General features: G+C 47.1%; 2 protein-coding genes across 3 annotated transcripts in view; one reads left to right on the forward strand and one right to left on the reverse strand.

Moving 5' to 3' along the window:
* Positions 1-23,553, forward strand: part of LOC135054783 (uncharacterized) — a 78,233-nt gene that overhangs the window by 21,589 nt on the left and 33,091 nt on the right. The window contains exon 1 of one of the 2 annotated variants that reach the window (XM_063958103.1): positions 19,195-19,276. The exons of the other annotated variant lie outside the window; for it this stretch is intronic. The gene's annotated coding sequence lies outside the window, so the exon portion shown is untranslated. Of the gene's footprint in view, positions 1-19,194; positions 19,277-23,553 lie in introns of those variants that run through there. 2 annotated transcript variants of the gene reach the window in all.
* Positions 3,880-23,553, reverse strand: part of LOC135054782 (uncharacterized) — a 36,499-nt gene continuing 16,825 nt past the window's right edge. The window contains exons 6-10 of the mRNA XM_063958100.1: positions 18,996-19,093; positions 18,720-18,831; positions 5,803-6,354; positions 4,305-4,577; positions 3,880-4,218 (exon numbers count right to left, since the gene is read on the reverse strand). Coding sequence (XP_063814170.1) covers positions 3,920-4,218; positions 4,305-4,577; positions 5,803-6,354; positions 18,720-18,831; positions 18,996-19,093 — 1,334 coding nt within the window. The 3' untranslated portion in view covers positions 3,880-3,919. The remainder of the gene's footprint in view (positions 4,219-4,304; positions 4,578-5,802; positions 6,355-18,719; positions 18,832-18,995; positions 19,094-23,553) is intronic.

Genomic DNA, 23,553 nt, shown 5'->3' on the forward strand with positions numbered 1-23,553 from the left:
ACACAGGTGTCGACCCCCTAGGGGGTGACATCACTATTACAGGCAATCTGCTCCGTCTCCACATCATTTTTCTCCTCATACATGTCGACACAAAAGTACCGACATACAGCACACACACAGGGAATGCTCTGATAGAGGACAGGACCCCACTAGCCCTTTGGGGAGACAGAGGGAGAGTTTGCCAGCACACACCAGAGCGCTATATATATACAGGGATAACCTTATATAAGTGTTTTTCCCCTTATAGCTGCTGTATAGTTAATACTGCGCCTAATTAGTGCCCCCCTCTCTTTTTTAACCCTTTCTGTAGTGTAGTGACTGCAGGGGAGAGACAGGGAGCTTCCCTCCAACGGAGCTGTGAGGGAAAATGGCGCCAGTGTGCTGAGGAGATAGGCTCCGCCCCCTTATCGGCGGCCTTATCCCCCGTTTTTCTATGTATTTTGGCAGGGGTTAAATGCATCCATATAGCCCAGGAGCTATATGTGATGCATTTTTTTTGCCATCCAAGGTGTTTATATTGCGTCTCAGGGCGCCCCCACCCAGCGCCCTGCACCCTCAGTGACCGAAGTGTGAAGTGTGCTGAGAGCAATGGCGCACAGCTGCAGTGCTGTGCGCTACCTTGTTGAAGACAGGACGTCTTCTGCCGCCGATTTTCCGGACCTCTTCTGCCTTCTGGCTCTGTAAGGGGGCCGGCGGCGCGGCTCTGGGACCCATCCAAGCTGGGCCTGTGATCGTCCCTCTGGAGCTAATGTCCAGTAGCCTAAGAAGCCCAATCCACTCTGCACGCAGGTGAGTTCGCTTCTTCTCCCCTTAGTCCCTCGATGCAGTGAGCCTGTTGCCAGCAGGTCTCACTGAAAATAAAAAACCTAAACTAAAACTTTCACTAAGAAGCTCAGGAGAGCCCCTAGTGTGCACCCTTCTCGTTCGGGCACAGAGATCTAACTGAGGCTTGGAGGAGGGTCATAGGGGGAGGAGCCAGTGCACACCAGATAGTCCTAAAGCTTTCTTTAGATGTGCCCAGTCTCCTGCGGAGCCGCTATTCCCCATGGTCCTTACGGAGTCCCCAGCATCCACTTAGGACGTTAGAGAAATATATATATATATATATAGGTACTCCCTCTCTCATTCCAGCAGCCGGGCTACTCTGCAATGTCATGCAGCAACAGAGGGCTCTGAGCAGCAATATTGGAAAAGCAGAATTGAGACCTCTACTTGTTCTTTTTCATACCGAAGTGAAGGGAATGGGCCCCTCTCATCCCGATATTCGATGCTGATAGCAGATATTGGGAAAGCAGAAGGTCCAACCCTTCAAGTACCTCGGTACTAATTCTTCTCTTTATCTTAATTGGATAACTGTGTGATTTCTTTTCCATGTATGCACTCTCTCATTCCAGCAGCCGGGCTACTCTGCAATGCTTTAGCAACAGAGAGCTCTGAGCAGCAAAATTGGAAAAGCAGAAGTGGGTACCTCTATTTCTTCCATTCAATACCGTGGTGAAGGAGGCAGGCCCCTCTCATCCTGACATTCGATGCTTTAAGCAGATGTTTGAGACAGCAGAAGGTCTGCACCTTCCAAATACTCTGGTATTCTTTTCTATCTCATTTGAGAAAATTTTTATGAGAATTAATTTCAATACTGAATCTAAAATACTGATATAGGATATTCAAAACTGTGTACTATTTCCTGTTGAGGGGTATTCTTCATGAAGAAAGTCCCTGTGTATTTACCTTCAGTTGTGGTTTGAAGCATATACAAACTCCACACAGTGACAAAATTATTTGTGGTTTGAAGCATATACAAACTCCACACAGTGGTGAAACCAAGCATGAACAACGTGTAATGGCACTCCCCTGCTTTCATATGGTGGTGTATTGATTGATATGAATTTTGAACCGAAATCAACGATATGTAATACTTTCCAACTCCACATTCTGATTAATTATGAATGACTTATAATGCTATCTATTATCCATTTTGTGGTGTATAGACTGACAGGAATGTTGAACAGAATTTGTTTAATATCAATATATAGCGGTCTATATTTTTCACAGTATACCATGCATATGAATTCTGAAAGATGTTTTGGTGCACATACAAACTCTACACAAACGATAAATTGTATCATCATTCTTTGTAGAGTTGTGTTTTCTAAAACAGAGGCCTACAGCCTTATCTATGCATAATTGGGGTTGGAAGTATAGAGTTTTCAATTTACCTGCATTTATGATATGGTGTATATATATGAATTGTGTATGGATGTTTTGTTGAAATCATATCTGGTGGTTCAAAGTCGCGCACAGGGAAGTCCACTCTCCTTACTATTGTGGTAATTGGTTATAGATCATGGGAGAAGGCATAATCTAAATATTGATGCTCGTTAAGTGTTGTGGTATACCAGTATACTTACATATGATATTACTGATATGAGACATGAATATTTTTACCACATGAAAACTTAGAGCATTATTACTGATCAATATTTTCGCTCTTGGCAGATACAGGCCTGCCACACTAATTAGTATTCACTTTTGATTATATTTTATGAATGGTCTTATGACCTGATATTCATGTATGTATCAAATTTGCTTTAATTACCTAGTGATTTTGTGTAAGTTATAGTTTTATTAAATGATAATAAAAGTTACATTTTAATCTATAGATACAAAAAGCGTGCCCCGGGTCAGACTTTTAGTCTTCTCTTGTCCTGCTCTCTTGCGGGCCTACTCCCTTTTATGATTATATTTTGACATGATTTGTACTCTGTGTACTATTTATCTGGAATGGGTTTGTTGGGTCGACCCTATTTAGATTGACACTCATTAGGTCGACCGCTATTGGTCGACAGGCACTGGGTCGACACCTGTAAACGGTTGACATGGTCGGCAGGTTGACATGGAAAAAGGTCGACATGAGGTTTTCTTGTTTTTTGTGTCGTTTTCTTTGTAAAGTGACCCAATCGTAGTCCACGTGGATCGTAAAGCATGAAAAAGTTCAAAAATTTAAAGAAATTGGGAAAAACTCATGTCGACCTTTAATATGTTGACCTTTGCCATGGCGACCTTTTCCTGGTGTCAACCTAATGCATGTCGACGTAAGTGAGGTCGATCTAAGGACTGTATTCCTATTTATCTACATGTACTTTTTTGGGGGTCTTCCCCAATAACATTTTCTTGTTTTCTTTATTTTTCCAAACACAGCCTGTACAATGACTGCTAGACACTGATTGGTTGGTACTTTATCTCTCGCCAATTTCTCTCTCTCCATAATTTGACACATCTACCCCGCAGCCAGGTTGGTTTTGCCTTCAAACAAAAAAGCCACCTTAAATCTAGCAACTATATAGCCAAAATCTCCTCCCTACCCACAGCTCGCCTGCTTTTACATTCTGGGGATGGAATATGCAACAAGGCAAGGGGAAGAACTAATACATACAGATGGAGACACGCTCATCTTGGCTTCTCTGCTGCACCTAGGTGCACCAAGGCTTATTAGCATAAGCCTTTCATCTATTGTTCTCAGCTGCAATACAATACAGAGAGAACAATACAGCAGGAGATTAAGTCATTACAGCAGGTGATTAAATCCAACTGCCCTGGCTCAATTAATCCTAATAAAGGCCAAGATGAGGAGGGCTCCATCTGTACAGTATAGCCCGTGTAATGAATGCTGGCTGTATATCCTGCTCATCTGGCCTTAGGTATTTCATAGTTTCAGAGCCTTAGAAGACATCACCCTCCAAGTTTTCAAAGGGCACCCTGCACCACAACACGACTGTTGACCACCATACCTAGAAGATACATCTGTACGGACAGACACGTACACAATCCGTCATAAAGCACAAGACGTGTACCTCTGCAGAGAATATGAAGACACCTGTGTATAATGAATTGTTTTATTATAAAATGAGTACTTGAGACCTTATTTTTTCCCTCTTTTCAAGCGCTTGCCCTCAGACGCTGGAGTTGGCTCTTGGGGGCGCTCCTGCCTACGGGTGAGCCGAGCGACGGAGGCTGCAGGAGGCGAGGGTGCAGGTGGCTCCTGTGGCTCAGGCTCCCCTGCTGCAGACGCCCCACCAAGGCCGTACAGGGTGGGCATACTCAGGCCAGACATTCTTTTAAAAACAGACACCATCCCTTCCATGATTATGTTTTGCCTCTCCTGTGCAGAGGCCAGTCTCTCCTGTACGGTCGCCAACCTAGACAGAGTGGCCCCAACACCTGTAAAGCCAGAAAAACAGCAATATAATTACACTGCATCCAATGGCGTGAAAACGGGAAATAAATGTCTGGGAACGAGCATTCACCTTCCAGGGCTTCCGCTTGTCTCTCCTGGAGTGTCAGCTGTTGGCGCTGAATCTCCATGAGACGGTCATAGTATTCTAGTGCTGCAGCCCTGTCTGACTGCAGCTCTTGAAGGATGTGTGGCCGAGAAGATGTCTCGCCAAGCGCTGCAGGTGGTGACTCTGGTAGGGATGGCAGTGGCAGGGAAGGTAATGTCAGCGGTAGTGGTGGAGGTGGTGAGGGGCTTTGAGGATCCAGCCTTGGTGATCGTGGTGACTGTTGCTGGTCCTCAACATCTACGGAAATGAGTGCACATGACCCAAGTTAGGTTTTCCAGCTGTAACACTTACTGCATAAAGACAGACGTGTGGCTTGCAAAGGACATGAATATATTTGTTAGAACAAACATTAAGCCACAACTGGCATTGTCCGAATGGAGCGCAACATGAGAGGTCGGAAACATAAAACAGATGTTAAACCTTCCTGGATTGGCTAAAGACTACAATGTGAATAGATTGGCCGTAATCTATCAAATGTTACTAGAGTCACAGGCTCCCAATGAAAAACAGCTAGCATTCCTTGTAGCCATTCATGTCATCGATAGTTATATCTGTAACATGGGCAGGATTCATGTTTGTAAGTAAAGCAAAAAAACAACTTTGTGTCTTTGTGTTTTTTTCTGTGCAGGGTAAATATTCGCTGCTTTTGCATGTAGCCCACAAATGTTAGACAGCTTTATTTTTACACTGCAATTTAGATTTCAGTTTGAACACACCCCACCCAAATCTAACTCTCTCTGCACGTGTTACATCTGCCCCACCTGCACTGCACATGGTTTTGCCCAGTTGCTTGCTTTTTTTGCTTTACTTACAAGCATGAATCAGGCCCTAAGTATGGACAAAAATAGTATTATTGCTAAATGCTTACACGCATTGGGCTAATGGGTATCTAGATGGAAGAGAGACAGCGAATAGGTAGTCAATAGGTCCACACCAGAAGGTCGACAGTCAATAGGTTGACAGGGTCAAAAGATCGACAGTTAAATGGTCGACGTGGACTTACTGTAGGTCAACAGGGGTCAAAAGCTTGAAATGCAAATGGTCGACACAGAAAGGGTCGACATGTTCTGCATGATTTTTTCAGGGTAAGGTTAGGCTTCTAGAGGGGGCAGTTAGGGTTAGGCACTTGACGGAGAGTTAGGGTTATGCTGCGCAAGGGGTGGTTAAGGTTAGGCACCAGCAGAAGGGTTAGGCACTAGGGGTATAGTTAGGTTTAGGGTTAAAATAACAGAAAAACAATGTGTCGACCTTTTGAACTTGTCGACCTTTTGCCCATGTCAATCATTTAATTGTGGAACTTTTGACCCTGTTGACCTAGTGAATATCTATATGCTGTCGATTTTTTAATCCACATCCGGTTAATGGCTGCCGAAGTAAGCTGGGAACAGAAAGACCCTAACATATTGGAAGGGGCAAGAAGACGGTAATGCTACAAAAAGTAAGGAGTAATTATGGATATTACCTTCACCTGTGCTCAGTTGCTGGGCAGACATTGGCCTCACAGTGTCCCCTCCATCCAGCCCCTGTATCTGCTCTTGATGGATGCAGACCATGGCCCTCTGCTCCAATGGTGTTAGTAGTAGGTGAGAAATGGGCCCCCCACTGTTCACTCTCACTTGTCTGTGGTGCTCTCTGAGTTTCTCCTTGAGGCGGCGCTTGAAGTCCTGCCACCTTTTCTTCACCTCCTCCACGGACCGCGTTATGGGAGCCATTGTGTTGACGTTGTGTGTGATTTGCTGCCAAATGGCCAGCTTGCCCGCTGACGTGAGACTGCTGCTTGCAGTCATGAGCATGTCTACCACATTGTTCACTAGAATGTCCACCTCCTGGTAAGAAAAATTAGGCCGTCTCTTTTTCCCTAATAGATGGCTTGAATGTCTGACAAAAGCCGGATGGTGGGCGAGGATGACTTGGCTTGACCGGCCTGGTTGTCTGGTAGCGTTTGCTTGGGTGGCAAGGCTTTCATGATGTCTTCGCATTTGCGGTCTTCTGTGTTGCAGTGTTGCTTCTCTCCCTGTAAATATTGGAATTACTTTATCTTCTGGCTTTATGTGCTTACATCATTTATTTTTGCTTATGGTTTATAAAAAAATGCGTATTTGTTGGCATTAAATTTTAGTGTGAGTGACGTAAAGGTTGGGGCTACTTAGGGCAGGATTCTTTATGGTCAATGCGTCAGGCAGAGTTGTGCTTTTTGTTGGCCAATAGCTTCTTAATCCCTCTATTTTTAAAACAATTGCTGATAAAAACTAAAAACAGCATCTTACTTGGTTCATTGGCATTTAATGGGCACCTGAGTTGCGTCATATCGTCCTCTGTTGTGCCCTATGTGACCTATTTCAGCCAATCATTGCTCAGGACATTGGAAAGCCCACTTACAGGGATATATCTAAAAGCAACCTTGACCTACCTCTCAATAATTCCCTACATTAAAAACAATTCAGACCCATGTGAAAATTTTGTCTAATCTCATGATTAGAAAGTATGTAGTAAACACATGCCATGACCTAAATTGTGACAATATCTTATCGTGCCCAGACTACAATGGGCCAAGTTATTGCAACAACAACTGAGGGACACATAGGAGGTGTAAAGGCAAATCCTATGGGCCGAATGTTTGTTTTTCATTTGGTTTTCAATTTGATGATTGATGGCTGTATTTTGTCTTTACAGTTATAGGCCCAAATGCATTAAGCCTTAACAAGAGATAAAGTGAAGACGGATATAGGGGTCTATTCATGAAGCCGTGAAAAAAGTGGAGAAACAGACAAGTGGAGACGTTGCCCATGGCAACCAATCAGCATCTCCCTTACATTTTATAAAATGTTCTTGATAAAGGCTTCCTTCAAAGCTGATTGGTTGCCATGGGCAACTTCTCCACTGCTCCTTCTCTGGACTCTTTTCACTGCTTCATGAACAGACCCCAAAGAGTGAAAAATGACCAGCGAATCAGCTTCCTGTCATGTTACAGGATGTGTTTGAAAAATGACAGGAGCTGATTGGCTGGCACTTTATCTCTCTTTACACGTCTCCACTTTATCTCTTGTTAAGGCTTAGTACATTTGGGCCTTTGTTTATATTTCAAATTATTTTTAAGTGTATTATTTGCCATCTATGTCTAGTGATTTTTTCAGGAAAACTACTACACAAATCTCAGCCAAATACTCTTTTTTTTCTGCTTAAAGAGCTTCAGGTGGTGACGCCAATTGCGTCCTTGAAATATATAAAGCCAGAGGACAAACACATACGGTTAACTGTTTCATTGGTATGGTAGAAGGAAACAAATGTGTCCCACACGGTACATAATTCTACAGCACAAACATACATACAGCTAATTATGTCATTGGGGTAGTGGCTAGCCAATCGTAACTGTGTCCTACAAAGAACACAATCCCTGACTCATGAAAGGCAACAGTGTAAGAAACATTACCCAAATCATACCCACTGCTGCCACAGCAAAGCCGTGGGGTACAGCCTGCTTTAAAGGATCAATACAGAAGGGAAAATAATGTATGAATTATAAGTCTATGAAATATGGCATCTACAATCTACCTTGCACCACCACACAAGAGTATCTTATGGACGTGCAGAATCTCTGTTTCAACATGGCTTCCGGTGTCAGTGCAGCTGCATCTTCAGACTCAGTAGCTCACAGAGACACAACCCTGTCCGGCTAACCTGGGGGCATATGTGTATCTGGCACTGGGGTCATATTTGTATCTGGCGCTGGGAGCATATGTGTAGCTGGCACTGGGGGCATATGTGTATCTGGGGGCATATGTGTATCTGGGGGCATATGTGTATCTGGCACTGGGGGCATATGCGTATCTGGCACTGGGGGATGTGTGTATCTGGGGGCATATGTGTATCTGGCACTGGGGGCATATGCGTATCTGGCACTGGGGGATGTGTGTATCTGGGGGCATATGTGTATCTGGCATTGGGGGCATATGTGTATCTGGGGGCATATGTGTATCTGGCGCTTGGGCATATGTGTATCTGGCACTGAGGGATGTGTGTATCTGGGGGCATATGTGTATCTGGCACTGGGGGCATATGTGTATCTGGCACTGGGGTCATATTTGTATCTGGCGCTGGGAGCATATGTGTATCTGGCACTGGGGGCATATGTGTATCTGGGGGCATATGTGTATCTGGCGCTTGGGCATATGTATATCTGGCACTGAGGGATGTGTGTATCTGGGGGCATATGTGTATCTGGCACTGGGGGCATATGTGTATCTGGCACTGGGGGATATGTGTATCTGGGGGCATGTGTGTATCTGGCACTGGGGGCATATGTGTACCTGGCACTGTGGGGGCATATGTGTATCTGGCACTGGGGGCATATGTGTACCTGGCACTGTTGGAGCATATGTGTATCTGGCGCTGGGGGCATATGTGTATCTGGCGCTGGGGGCATATGTGTATCTGGCGCTGGGGGCATATGTGTATCTGGCGCTGGGGGCATATGTGTATCTGGCACTGGGGGCATGTGTGTACCTGGCACTATTGGGGCATATGTGTATCTGGCGCTGGGGGCATATCTATATCTGGCGCTGGGGGCATATGTGTATCTGACATTCAGGCATATGTGTATCTGGGGGCATAAGTGTATCTGGCACTGGGGGCATATGTGTACCTGGCACTGTGGGGGCAAATGTGTATCTGGCACTGGAGACATATGTGTATCTGGCACTGGGGGCATATGTGTGACTGGCACTGTGGGGGCATATGTGTATCTGGCGCTGGGGGCATATGTGTATCTGGCACTGGGGGTATATGCGTGACTGGCGCTGGTGGCATGTATATCTGGCACTGAGGGCATATGTGTATCTAGTACTGGGGGCATATGTGTATCTGGCGCTGGGGGCATATGTGTGACTGGCGCTGGGGGCATATGTGTGACTGGCGCTGGGGGCATATGTGTGACTGGCGCTGGGGGCATGTGTGTGACTGGCGCTGGGGGCATATGTGTATCTGGCACTGTGGGGGCATGTGTATATCTGGCACTGTGGGGGCATGTGTATATCTGGCACTGTGGGGGCATGTGTATATCTGGCACTGTGGGGGCATATGTATATTTGGCACTGTAGGGGCATATGTATACCTGGCACTGTGGGGGCACATGCATATCTGGCACTGAAGTGCTGGGGCATATGTGTATGTCACTGTGGGGGCACATGTATGCCTGGCACTGCAGATTGGGGTATAAATGTTATGGTCACGCCCATTTCTTGTGAGACCACACCCTTTTTGTGGCGTGTGCTGTCCCTTTAAGAAGTTTATCCTATGAAAGGGCGACAAAAATTTTATTTGCTTACCAAAAAAACAAAAAAAAAATAGGCTCGGTCCAGCCCTGCTCTGCGTGCAGCTTTGCTCTGCGTCTTTGTGCAGCTACCACTGGGACGCATGCGCAGTACGACTCGTAAGCATGCACAGACTGAAAACATTGTCGGTTTGCATCCAATTCCCGCCCCTGTGACCACCTCTGAATCAGGCTCCGTGAGGTTCACATCTGATATATCATTTTCAGTATATGACGCACTTGTGATACAACAATATTTTATAATCCGTCTTTTTAATAAATAAAGGCTATGGTGTGCTAAAATGTACTAAATAGTGCTTTTGCAAAAAACAAACATTAGTGCTGCATAAACGGGATGCGGTCAAGATCCCGCCGGACGGAATCCCGGCGGTCGGAATACCGACACCAGGATCCCGACCGGCACAATCCCGACATATTCTTCCTCTGTGGGTGTCCACGACATCCATAGAGTGAGAATAAATTAGTGTGCCCGCAGCGCAGCGAGCCCGCAAGGGGCTGCGTTTCGCTCGCCCCCCTCTCGGGATTGTGCCGGTCGGGATCCCGGTGTCGGTATTCCGACCGCCGGGATTCCGTCCGGCGTTATCGCGTACTGATCCCGCATAAGCCACACAGATACTTTGAATCTGTGTGGTAGATATATCACAAGAGGTATGTAAATTGTGTAATGTGAGCTGTGTCTTCTGAATATATAAGGGTCTGTGTGTAGAGAGAGTGTGCTCTCTTCTGGCTGAGAGATGCTGCTGTAAAATCTCTGTATGCTAGGAAATGGCCCTTAGCACCTTTAGCGACGGACTTGTCTTTTTTAAGACTTTTTGAGCAATAAACATCTTGCCTTTAAGACGACTACATCTCAGTTCCTGAAACCACAAGGAATGCAACAAATGCAGTCTGGTTCTCCAGCTGTGCTGGGGGGTGCCAGCGTCTCCTAACTCCACCCTCTGCCCGCTACCGTGCAGGGCCTGGTCCATGTGAGAGACCAGTGGGGGTCAACAGATGCCAGTCAGCAGGTGTGTCAGCAGCGTGTCTACGCATACACAGAAACACAGTTCCAAGTGCTGCACTGAAGTAACCTGATGGTGGCAGTGATAGTACCCACCCACTGCACAGTGGGTGGAGTCAGTAGCAGGAATTTACTGACGGCAAGAGGGCATTCCTTATTGGCCCTGGTCTTCTGAGACCTCCCAATCCAAATCTGTGATCACTTGGCACGGGCAGTGAGGGCGCATCCGGTCACAACAATTAACTCCATTATTGCACACAGGACTAACACAGTTACTTCATTATTACATACCGCACTAATACTACTCCATTATTACATACAGCACTAATACTACTACTCCATTATTACACATATTGCTAACACAACTAACTCTATTATTGCGCACAGAACTAAAACAGCTACTCCGATATTACACAAAGCCGTAATACATCTACTCATTTATTATACACAGAATAAACGCAGCTACTCCATTATTACGTACAGAACTAACATAGCTACTCCATTATTACACACATCACTAACACAACTAACTACATTATTTCGCACAGCACTAACACAACTACTCCATTTTTATGCACATCACTAACATATCTACTCCACTATTATGCACAGCACTACTAACACAGCTACTCCATTATTACACACATCACTAACACAACTAACTCTATTATTATGCACAGCACTAGCACAGCTACTCCGATATTACACAAAGCAGTAATACATCTACTCCTTTATTATACACAGAATTAACACAGCTATTCCATTATTATGTACAGCACTAACATAGCTACTCCATTATTACATACATCACTAACACAAATTCTACATTATTTCGCACAGCACTACTAACACAGCTACTCCATTATTACACATATCACTAACACAACTAACTCCATTATTATACACAGCACTAACACAACTAACTCCATTGTGCACAGCACTAACACAACTACTTCATTTTTATGCACATCACTAACACATCTACTCTATAATTATGCACAGCACTAACATCTACTTCATTATTTTGCACAGCACTACTAACACAGCTAATCCATTATTACACACATCACTAACACAACTAACTCCATTAATATGCACAGAGTTAACACAGCAACTCCATTATTACACACATCACTAAAACAACTACTCCATAATTACATACAGCACTAACATAACTAACTCAATTGTGCACAGCACTAACACAACTACTACATTTTTATGCACATCACTAACACATCTACTCCATTATTATGCACAGAACTAACACATCTACTTAATTATTTCGCACAGCACTAACAAAAACGAACTCAATTATTATGCAGAGCACTAACACAACTACTCCATTATTATGCACAGCACTAACACAACTAACTCCATTATTACTCACAACACAAACACAGCTACTCCATTATTATTAAGCAGCTACTCTGTACAGCAAAATCACTGTTATAAATATATGCTACATGTTACTATGTCAGAGGTCGTTACTACAAAAATAGCCCAGTTGATGGGAGCAGCAGGTATTTTAAGAGAACACCAAGGTGGAGGAGATGATGGTGAAGTTAAGGAAAGGATGGGTACATCAGGGAAGAGTGCATTGCTTGTGAGATATTACAGCCTATAAGGGATGGGTAGTGAAATATGGGTGACACAGAGGGGTGAGCAAATGTGCGAGAAAAAAGTGGTGGGTTAGGTGGAGAGCTGATATGCTTTGAGAAAGAGATAGGTTTTGAAAGTAGCTTAATACTTTAAAGAGGTGACTGAGAGGGAGGGAGATGCTGAGGTGAGAATCAGCACGGTAGACGAAGGTGGAAGGCAGCATGAATGGGAGAGGCACAAGTGTGGGTATGAAAGAGAGTGAGAGCTTGAGGATACACCTAGACAGCAGACTTTTGGGCAGAGGGGAGGGTGATGTGGAAATACTTTAAGCTCCGCATTATGCACTTGTAGTTTCAGAATGTGCTGTAACACCCTGGAGGAAATAGCAGAACGATAGCTGAGGAGATCTGAGGGATGGGGAGTGTTGGAAAATAAGAATTTACTCACCGGTAATTCTATTTCTCGTAGTCCGTAGTGGATGCTGGGTACTCCGTAAGGACCATGGGGAATAGACGGGCTCCGCAGGAGACTGGGCACTCTAAAAGAAAGATTAGGTACTATCTGGTGTGCACTGGCTCCTCCCTCTATGCCCCTCCTCCAGACCTCAGTTAGGGAAACTGTGCCCGGAAGAGCTGACACTACAAGGAAAGGATTTGGAATCCAAGGTAAGACTCATACCAGCCACACCAATCACACCGTACAACTTGTGATAACTATACCCAGTTAACAGTATGAACAACAAATGAGCCTCATTAACAGATGGCTCATAACAAAACCCTGTAGTTAAGCAATAACTATATACACGTATTGCAGAGAGTCCGCACTTGGGACGGGCTCCCAGCATCCACTACGGACTACGAGAAATAGAATTACCGGTGAGTAAATTCTTATTTTCTCTGACGTCCTAGTGGATGCTGGGTACTCCGTAAGGACCATGGGGATTATACCAAAGCTCCCAAACGGGCGGGAGAGTGCGGATGACTCTGCAGCACCGAATGAGCAAACTCAAGGTCCTCCTCAGCCAGGGTATCAAACTTGTAGAATTTTGCAAACGTGTTTGATCCCGACCAGGTAGCAGCTCGGCAAAGTTGTAAAGCCGAGACCCCTCGGGCAGCCGCCCAAGAAGAGCCCACCTTCCTCGTGGAATGGGCTTTGACTGATTTAGGCTGCGGCAGTCCAGCCGCAGAATGTGCAAGTTGAATCGTGCAACAGATCCAGCGAGCAATAGTCTGCTTAGAAGCAGGAGCACCCAGCTTGTTGGGTGCATGCAGGATAAACAGCGAGACAGTTTTTCTGACTCTAGCCGTCCTGGAAACATAGATTTTCAGGGCCCGGACTACGTCCAGCAACTTGGAAGCCTCAAAGTCCCGAGTAGCCGCAGGCACCACAATAGGTTGGTTCAAATGAAACGCTGATACCACCTTAGGGAGAAATTGTGGACGAGTCCTCAATTCTGCCCTGTCCACATGGAAGATCAGATAGGGGCTTTTACATGACAAAGCCGCCAATTCTGACACACACCTAGCCGAAGCCAAGGCCAAAAGCATGACCACTTTCCACGTGAGATATTTCAACTCCACAGTCTGAAGTGGCTCAAACCAACGCGATTTTAGGAAATCCAACACAACGTTGAGATCCCAAGGTGCCACTGGGGGCACAAAAGGGGGCTGAATATGCAGCACTCCCTTAACAAACGTCTGAACTTCAGGCAGTGAAGCCAGTTCTTTTTGAAAGAAAATAGACAGGGCCGAAATCTGGACTTTAATGGATCCCAATTTTAGGCCCATAGTCACTCTTGACTGTATGAAGTGCAGAAATCGACCCAGCTGAAATTCTTCTGTTGGGACCTTCATAGCCTCACACCAAGCAACATATTTTCGCCAAATGCGGTGATAATGTTTTGCTGTCACATCTTTCCTAGCTTTTATCAGCGTAGGAATGACTTCAACCGGAATGCCCTTTTCCATCAGGATCCGGCGTTCAACCGCCATGCCGTCAAACGCAGCCGCGGTAAGTCTTGGAACAGACAGGGCCCCTGCTGTAGCAGGTCCTGTCTGAGAGGCAGAGGCCAAGGGTCCTCTGAGATCATTTCTTGTAGTTCTGGGTACCAAGTCCTTCTTGGCCAATCCGGAACGATGAGTATAGTTCTTACTCCTCTCTTTCTTATTATCCTCAGTACCTTTGGTATGAGAGGAAGAGGAGGGAACACATAAACCGACTGGTACACCCACGGTGTCACTAGAGCGTCCACAGCTATTGCCTGAGGGTCCCTTGACCTGGCGCAATATCTTTTTAGCTTTTTGTTGAGGCGGGACGCCATCATGTCCACCTGTGGCCTCTCCCAACGATTTACAATCAGCTGGAAGACTTCTGGATGAAGTCCCCACTCTCCCAGGTGGAGGTCGTGCCTGCTGAGGAAGTCTGCTTCCCAGTTGTCCACTCCCGGAATGAACACTGCTGACAGTGCTATCACATGATTTTCCGCCCATCGGAGAATCCTTGTGGCTTCTGCCATCGCCATCCTGCTTCTTGTGCCGCCCTGTCGGTTTACATGGGCGACCGCCGTGATGTTGTCTGACTGAATCAGCACCAGCTGGTTTTGAAGCAGGGGTCTTGCCTGACTTAGGGCATTGTAAATGGCCCTTAGTTCCAGAATATTTATGTGTAGGGAAGCTTCCTGACTCGACCATTGTCCTTGGAAGTTTCTTCCCTGAGTGACTGCCCCCCAACCTCGGAGGCTTGCATCCGTGGTCACCAGGATCCAGTCCTGTATGCCGAATCTGCGGCCCTCGAGAAGATGAGCACTCTGCAGCCACCACAGCAGAGACACCCTGGCCCTCGGGGACAGGGTGATCAGCCGATGCATCTGAAGATGCGATCCGGACCACTTGTCTAACAGATCCCACTGAAAGATCCGTGCATGGAACCTGCCGAATGGAATTGCCTCGTAAGAAGCTACCATCTTTCCCAGGACTCGCGTGCAGTGATGCACCGACACCTGTTTTGGTTTTAGGAGGTCTCTGACCAGAGATGACAACTCCTTGGCCTTCTCCTCCGGGAGAAACACCTTCTTCTGTTCTGTGTCCAGAATCATACCCAGGAACAGCAGACGCGTCGTAGGAACCAGCTGCGACTTCGGGATATTCAGAATCCAGCCGTGCTGTTGTAGCACTTCCTGAGATAGTGCTACTCCGACCAACAACTGCTCCCTGGACCTCGCCTTTATAAGGAGATCGTCCAAGTACGGGATAATTACAACTCCCTTCTTTCGAAGGAGTATCATCACTTCGGCCATTACTTTGGTAAATACCCTCGGTGCCGTGGACAGACCAAACGGCAACGTCTGGAATTGGTAATGGCAGTCCTGTACCACAAAACGGAGGTACACCTGGTGAGGTGGGTAAATGGGGACATGTAGGTAAGCATCCTTGATGTCCAGTGATACCATGTAATCCCCCTCTTCCAGGCTTGCAATAACCGCCCTGAGCGATTCCATTTTGAACTTGAACTTCCTTATATAAGTGTTCCAAGGATTTCAAATTTAGAATGGGTCTCACCGAACCATCTGGTTTCGGTACCACAAACATTGTGGAATAGTAACCCCGTCCCTGTTGAAGGAGGGGAACTTTTATTATCACCTGCTGGAGGTACAGCTTGTGAATTGCCGCCAGTACTACCTCCCAGTCCTGGGGAGTAGCTGGCAAGGCTGATTTGAGGTAACGGCGAGGGGGAGACGTCTCGAATTCCAGCTTGTATCCCTGAGATACCACTTGTAGAACCCAGAGATCCATCTGTGAGCGAACCCACTGGTCGCTGAAGTTCCGGAGACGGGCCCCCACCGCACCTGGCTCCACCAGTGGAGCCCCAGCGTCATGCAGTGGACTTAGTGGAAGCAGGGGAGGATTTTTGTTCTTGGGAACTGGCTGTATGGTGCAGCTTTTTTCCTCTACCCCTGCCTCTGGGCAGAAAGGACGCGCCTTTAACCCACTTGTCTTTCTGGGGCCGAAAGGACTGTACCTGATAATACGGTGCTTTCTTAGGCTGTGAGGGAACCTGAGGTAAAAATGTCGACTTCCCAGCTGTTGCTGTGGAAACGAGGTCTGAGAGACCATCCCCAAACAATTCCTCACCCTTGTAAGGCAAAACCTCCATGTGCCTTTTAGAATCCGCATCACCTGTCCACTGCCGAGTCCATAATACTCTCCTGGCAGAAATGGACATTGCATTAATTCTAGATGCCAGCCGGCAAATATCCCTCTGTGCATCTCTCATATATAAGACGACGTCTTTAATATGCTCTATGGTTAGCAAAATCGTATCCCTGTCGAGGGTATCAATATTTTCTGACAGGGTATCGGACCAAGCTGCTGCAGCACTACACATCCAAGCTGAAGCAATTGCAGGTCTCAGTATAGTACCTGAGTGTGTATATACAGACTTCAGGATAGCCTCCTGCTTTCTATCCGCAGGCTCCTTTAAGGCGGCCGTATCCTGAGACGGCAGTGCCACCTTTTTTGACAAGCGTGCAAGCGCCTTATCCACCCTCGGGGATGTCTCCCAACGTAACCTGTCCTCTGGCGGGAAAGGGTACGCCATCAGTAACTTTTTAGAAATCACTAGTTTCTTATCGGGGGAAGCCCACGCTTCTTCACACACTTCATTCAACTCATCTGATGGGGGAAAACCACTGGTTGCTTTTTCTCCCCAAACATAATACCCTTTTTAGTGGTACCTGGGTTAATGTCAGAAATGTGCAACACATTTTTCATTGCCGTAATCATGCAACGGATGGCCCTAGTGGAATGTACATTAGTCTCGTCCTCGTCGACACTGGAGTCAGACTCTGTGTCGACATCTGTGTCTGCCATCTGAGGTAGCGGGCGTTTTTGAGCCCCTGATGGCCTTTGAGACGCCTGGGCAGGCACTGGCTGAGAAGCCGGCTGTCCCACAGCTGTTATGTCATCGAACCTTTTATGCAAGGAGTTGACACTGTCGGTTAATACCTTCCACATATCCATCCACTCTGGTGTCGACCCCGCAGGGGGTGACATCACACTTATCGGCACCTGCTCCGCCTCCACATAAGCCTCCTCATCAAACATGTCGACACAGCCGTACCGACACACCGCACACACACAGGGAATGCTCTGACTGAGGACAGGACCCCACAAAGTCCTTTGGGGAGACAGAGAGAGAGTATGCCAGCACACACCACAGCGCTATATAATCAGGGATTTACACTAACACAGAGTGATTTTTCCCTATAGCTGCTTTACATATACAGTTTGCGCCTAAATTTAGTGCCCCCCCTCTCTTTTTTACCCTTTGAGCCTGGAAACTGCAGGGGAGAGCCTGGGGAGCTGTCTTCCAGCGGAGCTGTGAAGAGGAAATGGCGCCAGTGTGCTGAGGGAGATAGCCCCGCCCCCTTCTCGGCGGACTTCTCCCGCTCTTATATTTATATCATGGCGGGGGATTTTTGCACATATATAGTTTTTTAGACTATATTATGTGCTGTTTGCCAATGTAAGGTACTCTAATTGCAGCCTAGGGCGCCCCCCCCCCCAGCGCCCTGCACCCATCAGTGACCGGAGTATGTGGTGTGCCTAGGGAGCAATGGCGCACAACTGCAGTGCTGTGCGCTACCTTAATGAAGACCTGAGTCTTCAGCCGCCGATTTTCAGGATGTTCTTCTTGCTTCTGGCTCTGCAAGGGGGACGGCGGCGCGGCTCCGGGACCGGACGATCGAGGACGGGTCCTGTGTTCGATCCCTCTGGAGCTAATGGTGTCCAGTAGCCTTAGAAGCCCAAGCTAGCTGCAAGCAGGTAGGTTCGCTTCTCTCCCCTTAGTCCCTCGTAGCAGTGAGTCTATTGCCAGCAGATCTCACTGAAAATAAAAAACCTAACAAATACTTTATTTTCTAGGAAGCTCAGGAGAGCCCCTAGGGTGCAACCAGCTCTGGCCGGGCACAGATACTAACTGAGGTCTGGAGGAGGGGCATAGAGGGAGGAGCCAGTGCACACCAGATATAGTACCTAATCTTTCTTTTAGAGTGCCCAGTCTCCTGCGGAGCCCGTCTATTCCCCATGGTCCTTACGGAGTACCCAGCATCCACTAGGACGTCAGAGAAAAGGGTAAGACGTGGTGTCATGAGATTGGAGCCAGAAGAAAGAGCGGTCAGATAAGTACCAGCAGGGGGCACTGTCACGCTGACCAAAGTAGTGGAGGATGTGCAGGAGGTGAGTGCGAGAGGCATATGAGGGGTCAGAGAGTAGGAGTAAGGAGTAAAATCAGGCCCCTTATCTCCTTTCTTCCTATTTATGTTAGGATTTGGGGCACTATCCTAAAGATTGGCTGGCAGCTGGTGTGGACTTATTTCTTATGTATCTATTACTAACTAGGAACCATAAGGTGGATTACATGGAGTTTTCTGTGAGAATTGCTTATTACTCACTTGTGCTGGCGTCTGCGGTTATACCCTCCTCCTCATACTGCTGAGCACGGATCACGTACATCTCCTCTTCCCCCTCCAAATCTTCTATCTTTATATATGTCAGGTCTTCTCCCTATATAACGCGTCAGGCAATAACATAACAACTTTAATAATGTCTGATTTTAATAACAGAGAGTAAAAAGAATAATATCAGTGTATAAGACACATGCATCTGCTCTACAGATCACATAATGAGAAGTCACACTGGTATTTGGTGAGACCCTAAATCCCATGTACCTGATACTCCTGTGGGGTCCTGTGATTCTCCTCTGTACTGTCCTGTGTATATAGAGGACGGGGACATCTCTCTGGGGTATCTCTGTTACTGGATCCATCTGCAGGAGACACAGTGTCTGAGTACATGTTGTGTATGTAATTTTCAGATCCTCAAGAGAACTGGTCAACGCACTGAGATCCCTTCTCTGCGGAGAAATGTCTACTGAGAAGCAAGGGAACATAAGTCCAAAATTCCTCCTCTGAAATCTATAAATATTCAGCAGACAAAGCCAAGGCCACTGGTAAGGGAGGATGTGAAGCGGGGTAGTTTATATGGAACAACACAGGTAGTTGTGAAGGGTGTGGTATTGAAGGTCGACCACTATTGGTTGGCAGTAACTAGGTCGACAGGGATTCTAGCTCGATAGATTAAAAGGTCGACATGGTAATACACAGTGACATGATGTGAGGGGGAGAGCAGGAGTCTATTAAGGACTGATGGCTCCTGATGTATGATATACACCAGAGTGTGGGAAGGAGACTGGTCAGATCTCTGGGCTGGTAACACACACTGACATGATGGGGGTCATTCCGAGTTGATCGTAGCTGTGCTAAATTTAGCACAGCTACGATCAATTACACTGACATGTGGCGGGACGCTCAGCACAGGGCTAGTCCGCCCCACATGTCAGTGCCGCCCCCCCCCCCCCCCCCCCCGCAAAAGTGCAAAGGCATCGCACAGCGGCGATGCCTTTGCACTTCAAGAGTAGATCCCGACCAGCGCAGCTTTAGCGTGCTGGCTGGGAGCTACTCCTCGCTCCCTGGCTCACAGCGGCTGCGCGTGACATCACGCAGCTGCTGCGGCCCGCCCCCCCCCGTTCGCCGCCGTTCCGCCCCCTCCCGACCAGCGACCGCCTCTGTCTTTCAATCAGGCAGAGGCAATCGCAGCCCTGCTACGGCCTTCGGCCGTCTGGCATGCCCCCGGCGCACTACGAAGCCGGCGCATGCGCAGTAGGGACCCGTTCGCTCGGCTGCGATAAAATAAGAATTTACTTACCGATAATTCTATTTCTCGGAGTCCGTAGTGGATGCTGGGGTTCCTGAAAGGACCATGGGGAATAGCGGCTCCGCAGGAGACAGGGCACAAAAAAGTAAAGCTTTTACCAGATCAGGTGGTGTGCACTGGCTCCTCCCCCTATGACCCTCCTCCAGACTCCAGTTAGGTACTGTGCCCGGACGAGCGTACACAATAAGGGAGGCAATTTGAATCCCGGGTAAGACTCATACCAGCCACACCAATCACACCGTACAACTTGTGATCTAAACCCAGTTAACAGTATGATAACAGAAAGAGCCTCTTAAAGATGGCTCCTTAACAATATAACCCGAATTTGTTAACAATAACTATGTACAGTATTGCAGATAATCCGCACTTGGGATGGGCGCCCAGCATCCACTACGGACTCCGAGAAATAGAATTATCGGTAAGTAAATTCTTATTTTCTCTATCGTCCTAAGTGGATGCTGGGGTTCCTGAAAGGACCATGGGGATTATACCAAAGCTCCCAAACGGGCGGGAGAGTGCGGATGACTCTGCAGCACCGAATGAGAGAATTCCAAGTCCTCTTTTGCCAGGGTATCAAATTTGTAGAATTTTACAAACGTGTTTTCCCCCGACCACGTAGCTGCTCGGCAGAATTGTAATGCCGAGACCCCTCGGGCAGCCGCCCAAGATGAGCCCACCTTCCTTGTGGAATGGGCCTTAACAGATTTAGGCTGTGGCATGCCTGCCACAGAATGAGCAAGTTGAATTGTGTTACAAATCCAACGAGCAATCGTCTGCTTAGAAGCAGGGGCACCCAACTTGTTGGGTGCATATAGTATCAACAGCGAGTCAGATTTTCTGACTTCAGCCGTCCTTGAAATGTATATTTTTTAAGGCTCTGACAACGTCCAACAACTTGGAGTCCTCCAAGTCGCCAGTGGCCGCAGGCACCACAATAGGTTGGTTCAGGTGAAACGCTGATACCACCTTAGGGAGAAAATGCGGACGAGTCCTCAGTTCTGCCCTATCCGAATGGAAGATTAGATAAGGGCTTTTATAAAATAAAGCCGCCAATTCAGATACTCTCCTGGCGGAAGCCAGGGCCAGTAACATAGTCACTTTCCATGTGAGATATTTAAAATCCACCTTTTTCAATGGTTCAAACCAATGGGATTTGAGGAAATCTAAAACTACATTTAGATCCCACGGTGCCACCGGAGGCACCACAGGAGGCTGTATATGCAGTACTCCTTTAACAAAAGTCTGTACCTCAGGAACTGAGGCCAATTCTTTTTGGAAGAATATTGACAGGGCCGAAATTTGAACCTTAATAGATCTCAATTTGAGACCCATAGACAATCCTGATTGTAGGAAATGTAGGAAACGACCCAGTTGAAATTCCTCCGTCGGAACACTCCGATCCTCGCACCACGCGACATATTTTCGCCAAATGCGGTGATAATGTTTCGCGGTGACTTCCTTCCTTGCCTTAATCAAGGTAGGAATGACTTCTTCTGGAATGCCTTTCCCTTTTAGGATCTGGCGTTCAACCGCCATGCCGTCAAACGCAGCCGCGGTAAGTCTTGAAAGAGACAGGGACCCTGTTGTAGCAGGTCCCTTCTCAGAAGCAGAGGGCACGGGTCGTCCGTGACCAACTCTTGAAGTTCCGGGTACCAAGTCCTTCTTGGCCAATCCGGAGCCACTAGTATTGTTCTTACTCCTCCTCACCGTATAATCTTCAATACCTTTGGTATGAGAGGCAGAGGAGGAAACACATATACTGATTTGTACACCCAAGGTGTTACCAGTGCGTCCACAGCTATTGCCTGTGGATCTCTTGACCTGGCGCAATACTTGTCCAGTTTCTTGTTGAGGCGAGACGCCATCATGTCTACCATTGGTCTTTCCCAACAGTTTACTAGCATGTGGAAGACTTCTGGATGAAGACCCCCCTCTCCCGGGTGAATATCGTGTCTGCTGAGGAAGTCTGCTTCCCAGTTGTCCACGCCCGGGAAGAACACTGCTGACAGTGCTATTACGTGATTCTCCGCCCAGCGAAGAATCTTGGTAGCTTCTGCCATTGCACTCCTGCTTCTTGTGCCGCCCTGTCTGTTTACATGGGCGACCGCCGTGATGTTGTCCGACTGAATCAACACCGGTTTTCCTTGCAGGAGTGGTTCCGCCTGGCTTAGAGCATTTTAGATTGCTCTTAGTACCAGAATGTTTATGTGAAGAGACTTTTCCAGGTTCGTCCATACCCCCTGGAAGTTTCTTCCTTGTGTGACTGCTCCCCAACCTCTCAGGCTGGCGTCCGTGGTCACCAGGATCAAATCCTGTATGCCGAATCTGCGGCCCTCCAATAGATGAGCCTTTTGCAACCACCACAGAAGATATACCCTTGTCCTTGGCGACAGGGTTATTCGCAGGTGCATCTGAGGATGCGACCCTGACCATTTGTCCAACAGATCCCTTTGGAAAATTCTTGCATGGAATCTGCCGAATGGAATTGCTTCGTAAAAAGCCACCATTTTTCCCAGGACTCTTGTGCATTGATGTACAGACACCTTTCCTGGTTTTAGGAGGTTCCTGACAGGTCGGATAACTCCTTGGCTTTTTCCTCGGGAAGAAAAACCTTTTTCTGAACCGTGTCCAGAATCATCCCTAGGAACAGCAGACGTATCGTCGGAAAACAGCTGCGATTCTTGGAATATTTAGAATCCAGTCGTGCCGTCGAAGAACTACTTTAGATAGTGCTCTTCCGACCTCCAACTGTTCTCTGGAACTTGCCCTTTTTAGGTCGTGCAAGTAAGGGATAATTTAGATGCCTTTTTTCTTTGAAGAAACATCTTTTCGGCCATTACCTTGGTAAAAAGGCCCGGGGTGCCGTGGATAATTCAAACGGCATCGTCTGAAACTGATATTGACAGTTCTGTACCACGAACCAGAGGTACCCTTGATGAGAAGGACAAAATTTGGACATGGAGGTAATCCTTGATGTCCAGGGACACCATATAGTCCCCTTTTTTCCGGTTCGCTATCACTGCTCTGAGTGACTTTATCTCGATTTGAACCTTTTATGTAAGTGTTCAAAACATTTTAGATTTAGACTATGTGTCACCAAGCCGTCTGGCTTCAGTACCACAATATAGTGTGGAAAAATAATACCCTTTTCCTTGTCGTAGGATGGGTACTTTGATTATCACCTGCTGGATATACAGCTTGTGAATTGTTTCCAATGCTGCCTCCCTGTCGGAGGGAGCCGTTGGTAAAGCAGACTTCAGGAACCTGCGAGGAGAAGATGTCTCGACTCTCCAATCTTTACCCCTGGGATAATACTCGTACGATCTAGGGGTCAACTTGCGAGTGATCCCACTGCGCCCTGAGACTCTTGAGACTACCCCCCCACCTTGAGTCCGCTTGCACGGCCCCAGCGTCATGCTGAGGACTTGGCAGACGCGGTGGAGGGCTTCTTTTCCTGGGAAAGGGCTGCCTGCTGCAGTCTACTTCCCTTACCTCTATGTCTGGGCAGATATG

This window comes from Pseudophryne corroboree, chromosome 3, assembly GCF_028390025.1.
Source record: "Pseudophryne corroboree isolate aPseCor3 chromosome 3, aPseCor3.hap2, whole genome shotgun sequence".
Lineage (NCBI taxonomy): Eukaryota > Metazoa > Chordata > Amphibia > Anura > Myobatrachidae > Pseudophryne > Pseudophryne corroboree.